General features: G+C 43.5%; 1 protein-coding gene across 2 annotated transcripts; it reads right to left on the bottom strand.

Annotated features, from left to right (window-relative positions):
- Positions 1 to 1346: 1346 nt before the first annotated feature.
- On the bottom strand, positions 1347 to 13912 carry RBM24 (RNA binding motif protein 24). Of its 2 annotated transcripts, none has more exons than XM_020881586.2 (4): positions 13076 to 13912; positions 11777 to 11900; positions 10300 to 10354; positions 1347 to 3498 (listed from the first exon to the last, which is right to left on the bottom strand). In XM_020881586.2, exons 1-4 carry the CDS (start codon positions 13241 to 13243, stop codon positions 3135 to 3137), a joined length of 711 nt encoding a protein of 236 aa, XP_020737245.1. In that variant the 5' UTR covers positions 13244 to 13912; the 3' UTR covers positions 1347 to 3134. The 2 variants fall into 2 exon arrangements, with proteins under 2 accessions (XP_020737245.1, XP_070312280.1); XM_070456179.1 differs by lacking the exon at positions 13076 to 13912 and adding an exon at positions 12256 to 12402.
- Positions 13913 to 15148: the final 1236 nt, after the last annotated feature.

The following is a 15148-nucleotide window of genomic DNA, read 5'->3' as shown; positions in this document are numbered from 1 at the left end:
TAGCATTATTAAGTAAAAATCTTGTCCTCTCTAACTGCTAATATTGACATTTATATAGATCAGTAAATACCTCCAAGGTGTAGTCAGGTGTACATGAACTTCTGGCTTCCCTGAGTATGGCTATTTCTGACAAGCTTTTCCCAGAATCATCTGACCTATTTTTAATTGATAAATCAAATGTTTCATTTTAAAGCTCAGCAATAAACACATGACTTATAGAGGGCACAAGCGACTTTTCATAAATCTGAAACATTAAATGTAGAGCTTGTCTTTTGGAGTATAATGATCACTGATGCATGGACTGAACTAAGTAGTTTAGAAATTATTTTACTGATCCAAGATAATACCTTGAGGTGCAATACAATCTCTCCCAAGGTGTTTGGTGGTGTCTAATTTTCTTTGGAAAATTAAAGGCAATTAAGGTTGAAAATTGTGGTGGCTCTAAATAGGATGATAGTTATCATCAAGTAGAAAGCATGCTGGAATCTGTTATAACTTTATAATTTTCAAAAACTAATGGAATTCAATAAAAGATATTATATCATGGATTTGGAAAACATTAAGACCTAGGGACCAGCAGACAATCCATTCCATAACTAATGTAACATGTATACTTTAAGGCAATATGACAGTCATGGCCACATCACTGTGGACAAAAATTTAAAAATATAAACATTCCAAGAGGTGATTTCCTCTTTGGTTAGCTTTTGTTATAGGACATTACAGAAACTGTTGACAGTAATCATTTCTCTAGATAAATAGTAATGCATTTGATTCTGTGCCAAGTATAGAGTTTGCCAGAAAGTTTGGGTTTTTCCATAACATCTTATAGAAAACCCCAAATGAACTTTTTACCCAATAGTTGATATACTTTAATACTTAAAATAACCATGTAAGATAGGTATTTCTGTCCTAAAATTATATATGAGAAATCAATAAAAACCTCACCCCAAAAGTGGACTACAAAAAGCAATGTGTTTTAGTCACATTGCCAGTACATGGTTAGAGATTAGTACCAAACCTAAGTTTATCTGAGCCCAGCATCACTGCAGCTCTGAGCTGACCGTTCCCATTATAGCCCTCTCCTTCCAAACAACCTTCAAGTAACCAAGTTCCAGTGACATGAATGTCGTTTAGGGTTCATTCACTACTGGGGAAAGACCTATATCATGTGCTAAATGTAAGGCAGATACTGAATTAATGAAATTTACTTAAAAAGTATAAAAAGAAGGCATCTGGGAAGCTTTCTGCTCACTGAAAATGCTACCTGGAAATCACACCATTAGTTCTAATTAAAGAGACATCATTCCACTTTTACCACAAAAGGAGAAACAATCAGTGCAACAGAAGTTGTTAAAAATTATATTTAATACAAGTGAATAGATTAGAAGATCTGAAATGTTATAAAGCAATATACACAATGAATAAATAATTTGCACAGGAGAGTCATGTCTACATTACATAACACTGTCTAGTATGGGAATACTTAAATCCAGTGATAATGGAGAAAGTCCATAAAAATGCTAACCTGTCTTCCCTTGTATGAAATTGTTCAAGTATAAAAATCCAATACAGTGTAAAATAGTATTCAATTTAGTTTAAGAATAAAAATTGCAAGTATTGCAGTTTCAGAAGAAAAATGTAAAGCAGCATTTAAAAACTACATAAGAAGTGTTAAACTAATGAAGTATCAGTAAATGAGAGCTGCATGAGCAAAATCAGAGAAGGAAGCATGAAACTAGCAATAGATCCTGTTAAAAAAAAAACCTAAAAACTAAAATAAACTAAAATGTGTTAATGTAAGAGTATTCTCTTATACAGTGCACATATGAATTTAAATAAATCCAAGTCAACATCTTTAGTTGAATAGGTTAATATTTAATATGCTACATCTAGACCTACTAAATAATTTATGCCATGAGATGAATACATAATTTTACAGTGTCACATCTAAAGTTCCTTTCTTTAGAGTGCAGCATAGTAAAACTTAAAAATAAATATCTTAAATAGCATTACTATTAAGGCACAGTATAAACCACATTATCATTAACCATTGAAGAACTGTCATCTCGGTAACCTTGGTGTCTCATGTACGGTATTCACTAATAAATAGTTTTAAATATGACTCTGAAATAGATACTAAAAAGTGTAAAATTACTTAAAAAGGGAAAAAAAATAAATGTCCTTAAGACAGCTCTTAAGGGTTTAGAGTCTGCAAACTTTGCCTGCCTTTAATCATAAGCCACGAGTCGACACAATAAATAGAAAGAGAAGGCGGTTGTATGTAGTAAAAGCCTGATCCTATTTCAGAATCAGAATTGCTGACACCAGCAGATACAAGTTTCCCAAAATTGAAACAGGATGGGGAGAGGGATTAGAATGTGACAAGCTCATCAAACAAGCACAAGTGATGTGTTCTTTCCAGAACTGTGTGTGTTATTGATTGTCTGTACAGCTGTTGCGCCCATTCATTCCACATCACCTGTTTCACAGTCCCACTCATCCACTGGGTGGATGAGAAAATAGCTTTGGTGCCTGTCCACCACTTCACCCACTGCCACGCTCCTAGATTGATTGTTCGATGCCCTTTTTTTTTTTTTTTTTTTTTGAGAGAGTAAGAACATCACCTTCCTACTTGAGAAAAGTTCTCTAGGCCATAGTGACGGCTAAAAATGACAATCAGTGCTTTCACCATTTTTTTTTTTTAAATCTGCTTTTCAATGTAATTCAAGCTACATATTGCTCACTCTGTATTCCCTGGTTCAACTAGATTCAAATAGCATTTCCTAACTGTAAAAGGCAGTTTGCTTCCCTGATACTATAAAAAGAGCAAAAGTAAAAATCCCATTATAAAAGTGAAGTTCCATGGTTTTCTCCTGCCACCATTTCTTCGCGGCCTTGTATTTACTCAGGCTCTTTGGGATTGATTTCCAAAAACTGCGCCCACTCCCCTTCCTTCTTTTGCACGTCTAGAATGACTACTGGAGTATATAAAAAAAATCATAATTCTGCTTCACAATAGCATAGCCTTTTTTTTTTTTTTTTAAAGCTGTTAAGTTAACTCTCATTAGCTACTGAAAACTGGGACATTTTGGAAAGAGAAAGCAACTAGACTTTGTTCAGGGGCTACGGGCCTATTGCATCCGGTCTGTTTGCAGCTGCTGAGGCTGGTACTGGCCGAAGGCGGCGGCGGCCGCGGCGGCGGCGGCGGCGGCGGCCGCGGTCCCAGGTGCGGCGGCGGTGATTGGCTGCTGCACCGCGTAGCCGTAGCCCCCGGCCGTGACGTAGCCCGCGGCGGCCGGGGAGGCTGCGTACGGGTACTGATCGTAGGCGGCCGCGGCGGCGGCGGCAGCGGCGGCCGCCGAGTACTGTGCGTACGCGGCTCCCGTGTAGTCGATGTAAGGTGCGGTGGAGGCGGCCGCGGCGGTGGGCTGGACGTGGGGGATGACCACTCCAGGCTGCACAAAAGCCTGCGGATAGACATAGTGTGCAGGTATCCTGTTGAGAAATGGGAAAGAAAAAAGTCAGGCAGGAGTGGCCTCCTGGGTTGAGCCTGGCTTCTTCTGAGATCAGACAAACTCCAATTTAGTGGTTATTATGAGCATAGGGTTGCCACAATATCGACTTGCCAGTCATCGGCGAAAGGAGTCTGGCCAGAGCCCAGATCACGGAGTGCCCCAGAAAGAATTCAACAAGGAAAATAGGATACCCTCCCTGCTGGAACTTTTTATTCAGGATCATTTTGGAACCAAGAAATAACCATGGAACCAAAGTTTTGGGAAAAAAAAGAAATCACGGTTCAGGAGGGCCTCGCACAGAGGAGGTTATTTCCTAAGTGCTAAATTACGACTTCAGAAAATTTTGTGATGACTTCGTACAACACAAACGGTTCAGCCAATGGAAAGTTTCTTAAGTGTGAACAGAGGACTCCAAAGGGAATCCGTGATTGTTCAGTTCCGTAAGGGTGATGGCCGGTTTCTCACAACGACAATCAATTTCCACAAAAATCTGTCTGTTTATTATCATGGCAACCCTACTGGAAATTGCTATGCAGACTCAGCACACATTAATCTCTCTGCAACCTCAGTCACCCTTATTAAAGATAATGATAATAAAAAAAAGCAGGCGACAAAATAAAAAAAAAAGGAATTTAAAAGTTCACAAGTGTGGTAAACACAGCAGAATCACACTTTTTCAAACGAACTGTAGTGCAGCTCACTATCACAAGAGGCTGTTGTGGGAAAAGCTACAGAAATGCTATTAACATTCATGGCAGTGATTCCCAAAAAGAATGTGCAGCACACTTTTGGTCTTTCTTTCTCTCTTTTTCTCCATTAAATTCATAAAGACACAAGGGTCAATCAAACCTGTTTGACTATCAGGCAACCGAAGGTCAGCCAGCTTGTTTATCTCTATGCAAGACAGACAGAAGGGGTTTTGGGGGAAATGATGAGGTTGAAGGAAAAGGTAGGGACAGGGAAACACAAACTAAATATTTCTCAGATTAATATCAACTTAATAGGGTTACAATAGTAAGACTAAGGAAACTTTTTTTTTTTGGCATCTAATAACTCTTGTTTCACCTTCAAACTCAACAGAAACAGATTTCTTAGCATATCTGTTTTAAATCTTCCCTACTGCTAGATATTTTATACAAATCAATTCTATCATGGTGTATTATCCTATAAAAGTTAACGTGAAACAAAATTAAGTACCTTTTAAAATTACACATTCAGAGGTCACATACAAAACACACTCCAATGGCCTTACTTAAAAGTTAATGTTGTTAAAAAAAATTCACAAGAGGTATTTTTGAAACCCATGCATCTCAATTCTCACTCTTGCCATTCATAATGGCTCAGTTAAAACACTACCATGAATACCTGATTTATTTTCATCTTTCTTTAGAATAATCTCCATCAAAACCCTCTGTATTTCTAAAAATATGACACCATAATGCCATCTGCTTGTTGCCAAAAGCAACATATAAGAAGTACAAGCACAAGTGACAATTTTCAAATTTTAAAGAACTCAAAACAGAAAACTGAACATTAAGATTTTAAAAAACATAAACTTTGCTTTGCCTCTTCAGAGTTCTACTGAAAGCACTCATTAAGGAAAATCCATGGAAAAGATGAATTTATCACAGAGGGTAATGAACTTTGACCCCAATGATAAAAATACACTCGATTTTACTAGACTTGTAGCTCTTTCCCAGTGCCAGAAGAAACGACGTCATCAAGTGTTTCTGAGGACACTTAGAGATGTTCTTAATTGCTTGTCAGAAACCAGACGCATGGTCATGCACACACTCAGAACTTCTCTGCAGGTCAGGTGACTGACTTGCTCACAGCGACAGGTGTGGCTTTATGAAACACTGTCCCTGGAGGCTGCCGTGTCCACGATGTGCAGACATGGATAAGAGAGCCTCACTCATGCCAGTTTACATGTGGTGATGGACAGCAGGGGCTGCAGCCGGGCTATTTTTGATCCTGTCATGCGACAAGGGTTTCCAGCGGGTAAAATGTCTTTATAAGGCCAAAGTAAAACATCTATCAGTTGCAAAGGCCAGCCAGTATGAATCTCACTGATACTGAAACATTAACCCATGTGCTCCCAAAGTTCCAGAGACAACAGGAGGGTTGCTAGGCTTCTATCTCTGAATAAAGGTGGTAACTAAAAATAAGTTTAGCCTACAAAAAGGCAGGATCAGTGTGTGTGTGTGTGTAGAACGTTTTAACTGATAAGTTAGACAGGGTTTCTAATAGGACTCTTGTCTGCATTTGATTTTACATTAATAGCTTTCATTTGATGCTGCCAACCAATAAGTATAAAGTTCCCAGGAATATCAGAAACCTACACAAAGTCTGGCAAGGGTTAGGAAGCCATCTGGAAGGCAAATGAAACCATGGAGCTTTTTTTTTTTTTTTTAAGGCTTTAGGGAAAGGAGAATCCAGAAGACCATGGACAGACTGAAATATCTCAATTCAGGAAGGGAAGCAGAATCAGACCAAAGCAGGAGATGGTGCTTCTCAAGCAGTTCCTGTTTGTATTAATAGTCTGCGGAACCCATTAAGGCAGTTTGGAAATCTCCTTCCCACTAGAGATCTACCAACATCCTTTCCCTCAATGAATCATAGAATGTACATGCCTAATAGCAATAAGGGGTTTCCCTGGTGGCTCAGATGGTAAAGAAACTGCTGCAATGAGGGGGACCTGGGTTCGATCCCTGGGTTAGGAAGATCCACTGGAGTAAGGCATGGCAACCCACTCCAGTATTCTTGCCTGGAGAATCCCATGGACAGAGGAGCCTAGTGGGCTATAGTCCATGGGGTTGCAAACAGTCGGACACAACTGAGCGACTCAGCACAGCACAGTAGTAATATAAGCGAAGAGCAAAGCTGACACCTTGGACAATTTTCAAAAAATATTTACTATGTTTTCCTTTTCTTCCTATCTCTTCAAGTCCCTCTGGTGTCTCTCTGTGACTTTGGACATCCTAAAGGGTTTCTTCTTCCAACCTATCACATACACTGCTGACACAGTCTGCATCTCATTCACCTGTTTAAAATAACCTAGGTCCCTAACATCCTACCAAGCTAAGTGCAAACTTCTTAATTAAACTTTGGCACGACAGGTCTTTTATACTCTGGCTCCAAAATACTTCTTCCAGTATTTCTTCCCACCTTGCCTTGAATCCAGCTCAGCTAGGCTCCTCAAGATTTCTTGGACACACCACAGACACCTAGAGCTTCACCTTGGCTCATGACATCCCCTGGCCAGGGACGCCAGCCCTCACTCCATCTCTCTCTGTTGCAGTCCCAGTCCTACTCATCCTAGCTCTATCACACATCATGTCTAAAGCCTTCAAGAATTTGCTTCACCTTTTTAGCCTCCCATATTTCTGATAAGTGAAATGAACCTAATAGTTCCAACCCTGAACTGCTGTGCGTTAAATAAAATTATCAGTGTGAAAAGCCTACAATGAGAAATATACTCACTACAAGAGTTCCCTGGCCTCCATCATGTTTTAAAATCTATTTCAGATTCTACCTCTTTCTTGAAGACTTCCTGGATCTCACCGACCTGATGTTTCTCTCCCTTATCTGAAACGATATGGACAGCCCTTCCGCATGCTTCTCAGTTTTCTTACTAGATTATAAGAGAGCACAGTTGTGTCTTTGGGGCTAGCGACTGACACAGAGGAAAGAATATGGCTTTGGAAGTCATGCAAACCGTGATTCTGAACCTAGAATCAGACTCTAGCCCGTAGTAGCCATTGTGGGAAGTTAATTAACCTCTCTGCATCTCGGTTTTTCACCCATGGAAAGGACGTTAACAGTGTCTTTATCAGATAATTACTGTGATAATTAAATTACATAATTTATGTAAATCCTTTATCAGTACCAGGCAAGTAGCAGATGTTTGGTTAACTGTCCTTCCTGCCCCACTTAGCGGACAGTGTAATACTTATTATGCATTAACACAACTAGAATAAAACTTAGCACTTAAAGGAATACTGAGTAAATATTTAAGTGTATTTCAACCTGGTCTAAACTAGCCTGGAATTTTCTACTCACAAATCCATAATCTCTCCTCTCCAAGATTTCAGTAAGAAAATGATTCTTTCAAATATAAAATATTTATAAGATGTGGTTTGGCAAATCCACCAATTTTTATACATCTGCCCACTGTGTTACATCGGAAATTCCTTCAGGCCAAGATTTTTTTCTTTAAAAGCCTAGAGTAATGTAGGGGTCATTTAAAGACCATATAAAAAATAGTTCTAGAATTTCAAACAAGTCAAGATTAAAAATTCTCAAACTTCTTTCCAGGCCTAAAAATAAGAACATGTGGCATTCAAATAGAATTGAGGATGACCAGGTGTGATTTGTTAGGTACAGACTCTGGGAATTAGAGCAGTGTTAAGAACCCCTAAAAAGAAAGAGAAGCCTTGCTTGGTCTATCTGGAATGCTATCTATTTCTAATAAGAACCTCAAGTTCAATTTATCCAAACAGTAATAATCACCATCCTTTATAAAGACAGCTGCTATTAGAAGGGATGAACAACTAAAGGTTACTATCCAAATATACTTGATTTAAAACTTCCACATGACACATTCTGTTTGTTCTTTTTTCCCATATACTGCTTTCTTTCTCATGGATCCACAGGACTATCACAGCCAGTTCAAATTTCTGTGTCTACCTCTCAAGACCCTCCATAGACGTCTCATTTCTCCATGCACTGAGTCTTTTCTCCTCTGTGCCTTTGCTGATATTCCCCTATCCTATACCCTTTAGACAGGTCCCTTTTTTCCTTTCACCTGTCCAGACATACCACTGGTCCAAGTCTTATTCCAGTCCCCACAAAGCTTTGTCCAACTCCTCCGACTCATCTATTTTCTTGCTATTCATAATTCCTCTTGTACTTCAAATAATACCAAGTAATTTAGCAATGAATAGTTCCTGATGGATTTGTGTTAGTTTCATTTCCCAAACCAAAATGCAGTCTCCTTACTTTGTACCATCCACTAGCACCGAGAAAAATACACACATGCTAATACCGGTTGATCAATTTAGCTGTATAACAGCTTTCTTGGGATTAGTAATGTGAAACCATGATTTAAGTTCACCGTCACTTCTTAAGATGTATGTTCTCCCCAGTTCTACCTTAAACAGTCTAGACCAATGAGAGGGGGCATCCCCAGAAGTAGTTGGACCCATCAACTACTATTTGTTGTCATATCCAGAATGGTTTGGATGGGGTGTCATTATGGATACACGAAGGCCCTTTCTAATCTTATTGGACAGAAAATTCTTCTGTGGTTTAAAAAAAAAATAAGGGTTGGCAGTAAGAGTGAGAATCTTGATATGGTTAAGGGAAGGTTATAAAGAAGGTATTCACGGAAAATATAACTTGAATCTTCCAAGTCAAATTATTATTGCTTCTTTGGATCTACTCTTGGTATATATCTATCTTGGCAGATAGAATCTAACCTTTCAGGTTACACATGTAGATGTTCAGGTGCTAAGATGCAGAAGAAACTGTTAATATTGTTGAGAATGAAACACTTCTAAACAGTTAGAATATTCAAAAGGAGAGTGTAAATTTCTGGCATTAGTTACAGCCAAGTGAATCAGGCAGAAAACAGACCCTAGGTGTTCAGAATAAATTGAGGTGCTTGGAGATGTTTTTTCCCCCATATAGTGTCTGAATGGAAGGGAAGTTGGGGAGCTTGGACAGGGAAGGCTCGTAATCACAGAACCCAGAGAACACAAATATAAGCCGGCTGTTCACCCGAGTCAGATCTGAAAGGTGAAGGTTAGTGCTACTCTGCTCAAAAAAACTGGCCAGTGTTAATGAAATCTGATGAGAGTTGTTGAACCTTTAAATTAGAAGGCCTAAAAGTGGATACACACTGCCAAAGAAAGAGCCCCATCCCCAGAAAAACGCCCCAGTAAAACAGAAACTTAGGACATGCAAGCGATGAATCTGTGTTCTTACAGAGGGAAATCACACCATTTAGCACTCACTACAAAAATATGGTTAAGTGGAAGTTACAGGCTACAGCTTAAAAGCAAGGAAATAAAAAAAGGCCCTTTGCTTCCCATGGCAAAGTCAAAAGTCAACACCCGTCAACACCACCACCAAAACCAAAAACACAAAGAGCCCCTTCCCCGAGGAAAAGAAAACACTTTCACTACAGCTCTTTTCAATTAAGTAAAAAAAGCACACAGTTTAGCTATCAACACCACTTCATGACTGTAATAAAATAAAGCACACGGAGGTCTATTGACTATGGTGAAAAAATAAAACAACACCAACATCCATGCATCGTTAATCACCATCTGAGCTTGTGTGTCTGAGTCTACTGGTTACAGAGTTTAATTCCAAACAGAACTATTCCACCTCTTATCATGGTATCCTTCTGATCAGTTAGCTTAACAGTATACGAGCCCTGTCAGGTTAGAAAGAGATAAATACAATTGAGTCAAGTTGAACAGCAGTCATGGTGTTGGGACACAATCGTCTGTACACAAGTCATACCTGGTATTTTTGTTTTGTTTTGTTAATCATAAGCTCAAAATGGGTCTGGTTGGGAGGCTGCATACTTGGTCAGATAACTTGACTCATCTAAAAATATTTACATTATCAGCATTCAAAATACACAAACATATATAAATATGTAAACCAGGAATAGTCTATAACATGATGGTCTGGTCTGGATATAACAAAAAGACAGGTTAACAAATGATAGTCATATTGAAACTTAGGAAGGCCTGATTCATTGACTTACCCAAAAGGTCTTTGTATAAGGGCTGGATGAAGCTGTTGAACACCAAAGGCAAAACCTAACAATAAAACATACCACATTTTCTATTTGTGCATGTTAGGCATTTATTACTTCTACAAATAAAACGCAATCACACCTTTCACTTAGAAAAGGTAATCATTCTTTTAATACTTTAGAGAAAATATTATAAATAGGTTTTTAAAAGTCATTTTACTAATGTTATTGTTAAGTTAAATAAAATTTTCAAGTGGAAACTAGAAATGATCCTCAAAGTTTAGTTGACAGACACAGAGTAAGACCTTAGAAAATCAGACATAAAACGTTCTTATGGAAAGAAACCAAGAACAACAGGACTTGATAATGAAGTTACACGTGGCAGATCTTCCAACAATTCTGAATCATGATCTATAAAAAAGTCTTTTTAATTTGGGACATTCTGGAATGTTTGGGACAATGCTTTGGAAGATTATGGCTTTTACAGATTATAGTATTAAACATTTACAAAACAGACTCTTCTGGACAGCAAAACACACACACTGTATTAGATAAATACATGTTTTTTTAATGCTCATGAATATTTGCACATGCACACCCTTTCTTGACGATCTACTTTCCTAGCAAATCTGTTTGGATAGAAATGTCTACCTCTTTCCAAAATTTCAGATGGACAGACTTAAGAATGAAGAGAAAATATTTAAAGTTGCATGCCCAAGAAAAAGATTACGTTTGTTGAATAGTTGATTCACAATTACTTGTGCGAATGCAAAAGACAGTGTAGTAAGTAATCCAAAAGGTCATGTTTTCACATAGATGAAATTCTCTCCCTTTTGGTGACTAACAGCTGTATGACTTTGGAGTAAACCATTTCTCATCTCTGCATCAGTATCTTCATCTGTAACGTAAGGGTCCTGAAGTGCATGGAATCTCTTTATTTTCTATCATTACAAATATGCTGTGATTTTATTTTAAACATTTACCATCTGGGCACCACCAGCCCCCTATGTTTCTTTTGGGTCAGTGTTCTGGTTGAACTGCCCGCTCTGAGCACAGGGCAACTGGTGGCCAAAGAAGAAACACCACCATGTAGAGACGTATAACCAGCTGGAGTTGACAAATCTGACCCATGTCATCCACACTGGAATGGCCAACAAGTGGCCAAGAAGAGGAAAATGGAGATTGAACTATGTATACAGAAAACAGGGGAGTCAAGCCCAAGTCTGGGTGTGTACAAACTGAACCCAACCCCAAGATCTATTTCTTGCCCACAGGTACATTTCAAGTCAAGAAAGGAGTCTTTTCAACTCTCATCTATCTTTCATGTCTTGGTAGAATAACCAGCCACAGTTCAACTTTACTCAACACATCTACAGATGCTCAGGGAACTAGGGTCTTCTCAATCAGGGATTCACCCTATTCAGAAGTGGGGGGTCTCTATGGAGGGGGAGGGGGCGGTGGAGGTGGTTCCAGGGATCTTTCTCACCTGGTTGCATGATCCTTGGTTTTGCTCCCAAGTATGCCAGGTTCACGTTGGCCTTCCTGCCATCAATGATGGGGTTGGGATCCTTGCAAGCTCTTTCAGCAGCAGCCCGGTCAGCCATGGTGACCTTAGCAACATACACACAGACATACACACAGAGCTCTAAATCAACCTCCGAAGAAACCAAGAATCGCATGGAGAAGTTATTCGTGTTAGTAAAACTATGCTGGTTCATTAACTTTTTCTTTTTTTCCTGGCAGTGGGGGTTGTAGGGGGAGAGGAAACTATAGAATTATACTTGACCCTCCATCCAAAACACACAAAAATAAGAATACAGAAAGGTGTAAAGAAAGAACCACCGCCTCCCCCCACCTCTAAAGTTCTAAGGGTGCTGGTAGGGCCTAACAGAGACTCGGAAGCCAGAATTCCGTCTCAGAACTCCTCCAGATTCCCCTTCCCCCGACCATTCCCCGTGTCCCTACCCGGCCCGGAGGCCACGGTTTGCTTTCAAGAAAGACTGGCCTCGCGTCCGCCCGGCGTTCCCAACCCCGCAAACACTCCTCAACCACAATAGCTATTGTCCTGCGATGGGGCTCCTGCTCCTCGGCAGCTGAATTCGCACGCTGAAATCTCCGGGAAGCTTAACTATGCTCTCTTTCAGTTTGGCAAAAAGCCAGAGGCTCATCTTTTAAAAGAAGTCATCTTTGCAATTACGAAAAAAAAAGGGGGGGTGGTGGGGGTGGTGAGGGGGGTGGCCTAAGAAGAAGAGCCCCAGACCCCCTGGAGTGTCCCCTCCCGGCCCCAGCCGGAACGCCAGGAAGACGCACTCATTTTTACAAAGCAAACAGCGCGCTTAACCACCAGCCTCCAACCCTGGAGTGCAATTATTCCCAGGGGCTGCGGCCCCTCCCTCCCAGATCTCCGCACCCCCAAATCCCGCAGACATCACAGTTCTCTCCCTCCCCTCCACCCCTGCTCCGCCTGTCCCCCGACCCCGCCGCCGCGCTCTCGGTCCCCCCGGAACCCCGCGAGGCAGGCGCCGGCCTTCGGTCCCCAGCGCCAAGGCGCGCAAACTTTCAGTTCAGCCGCGGGAGCGAAGGGGCAGCGGCGCTCCAGTTCGCAGGGGTCCTCGCACCGGCGCGCCGAGCCCCTCACTCCAAACTCCAACCCCTCCGACCCAGCGCCACTCCGTTCTCTCCCCGCCCCCGCGGTCCTCAGTTTCCCCTCCAGGTTCCCGGTCGCCCCCTCCATACACGCCACCCCCGCTCCCCCCACCCCCCCCCCCCCATCCGCGCAACTTACAAATCCATAGCCCCGGGACTTGCCCGTCTGCCGGTCGGTGATGACCACAGCCTCCTCGATCTCGCCGAAGACCTCGAAATACTTGCGCAGGCTGGCGTCCGTGGTGTGGTAGGGCAGCCCCCCGACGAAGATTTTGGTGTACGTCGTGTCCTTCTGGGTGGTGTGCATCTTCGCGCCCGCCCCGCGGCTGGGGCTCCGGCTGCGGCTGCGGCTGCGGCTCGGGCAGCGGCTGCGCGTCCTCCTCCGGCTCCGCGTCTCCCGCACCCTCTCGCGGCCACCGGGGGCTACGGGCGAGCCCAGGGGCGAGGGTGACGGCGCGGCGGCGGGGGCGAGCGGCCCGGGGGCGACCGAGGGCGCGGGGCGCGCGGCTGCCGAAGTCGCCAGCAGCCGCCCGGGGAGACCTGACTTCGCTCTTTCCTCCCGCCCCCCCTGCCGGTCACGGTACAAATCCTCCGGATCGTCTGGCTGAGGCTCCGGTTCTGTAGGATGTGCAAACGCTTTCCACTCACCCGGCGGGGAGGCCAAAATGTGAAATGAGAGGGGTGCTCCTCAAGCGAAGATCGGGGTGCGTTTAGAGGTAGATTTTTTTTTCTTTCGCAGAAATTAGGTAGGTGTTTCGGGTGGGGCCTGGGGAGGGTCGGCAGTGAGAGCGTCCAGGCGCGGAGGTGGGCTGGCGGGGGGCGCGGCGGCGGTGGCGGGGCCCCGGGTATTGGGGTGCGGGGGGGTCGGTGTGGGGGAGACTCCGCGCGGCTTCGGCTCCGTGTCCTGTCCCTCCCGCCGCGGAAGCTGGAAGACAAGTGGCGAGGACGGCTCTCCACCTCTCTGCTCCCTTCCCCCCGCGGGCCGGGGGTCGGCGCCCGGCTGGGGAGGGGGCGGGCCGGACGCCTGCGATTGGCCGCGGCCGCACCTGGGGCGCCCGGCGCCGCCGCCCCCCAGCTGTTGGGAACAGCTGCTTCTCTGCCGGCGCGGCGCTGGAACCGGCGCTGGGGCAGGGCTGGGGACGGCTGGAGGCCGCCTGGCCCTCGGCGTCGCCTGTCCTAACCCGTCAAAGTCCCAGGGACTCGGCGCGGCCTCAGCGGGGACCCGGGGCGCGGGGAGCGCGCCGGAGCAGGGAGCTGCGTCGCTTTCCAAAACGGCGACGCGAGCTCTGTGCGCTCGGCCTCGGCGACAGGGCCGGAGACCCGGACAGACGAGCTGGGGGGCCGGAGGCCTGGGGCGGTTTCGCTGGAAGGCCAGTTCTCCACCCTGGGCGCCGGGGCCCGCGAGCTCTGCAGACGATACCCGGAATTGGATGCTCTGGGGTCTGGAGGGCAACAATGAGGGCCCTCAACTTCCCTTGACCCAAAGAGCCAGTGCTGGGGACAGTCAGCGAGATAGCACCAGGAGGAAAAAAAACTCTGACCCTCGGGTGTGCAGGGGGAGCCACTAGCTTTCATTGCTCGCCGCCCAGCCAAGCTAAGCAACGGCAGACACCTGTCTGTCAGACACCGCCTTCAAAGGACCATAAATTAGTGCTTCACCTCACAGTCACCAAATTTGTGCTTCCTCCTTAACTTATTCCTCCCTAACTGTTCAGGAAGATTGGTACAGATTTCTCATCATATATCCTCTCCCCCCCACCCCGACCCTCCCAAGCAAAGAGTTAATCTATTTTCTTCTATTTGAATTGCAAGAATGTTTAGTGACTTGATCTCAACTGTTTTATCAGGATGTAACTGTAAGAGATGTAATCTTTGAAATCGGCTTGTTACATAATCACTGATTTCTACACAGCAAACCTTTAAAGCATTTGTGGAAATACAGACTTGAGTGCAGCTCGTATATATTTATTTTTTTGTATCGACTTTTTGCAGCTTCTTTTTAAAATCAAGATTACATTCAATTAGGCTGTAAAATCATGATCGTGTTTGAGGTTTCGATGAAGATATTTAACGAGAGCAGAATGTGTCTCCCTGCCCCCTCTTGACACACAGTTTGCTGTTAAGTCATTTCCAAGAATGTTCACTGAAGTCCACCCAGTAATTGCCCCTAGGCCACAGCATTTATTCCCTTTAAAACAGCTCAGTTCAGTAT

Source organism: Odocoileus virginianus, chromosome 27 (genome assembly GCF_023699985.2).
Source record: "Odocoileus virginianus isolate 20LAN1187 ecotype Illinois chromosome 27, Ovbor_1.2, whole genome shotgun sequence".
In the NCBI taxonomy this organism is placed as follows: Eukaryota; Metazoa; Chordata; class Mammalia; order Artiodactyla; family Cervidae; genus Odocoileus; species Odocoileus virginianus.
This window is presented reverse-complemented; position numbering and strand designations above follow the sequence as displayed.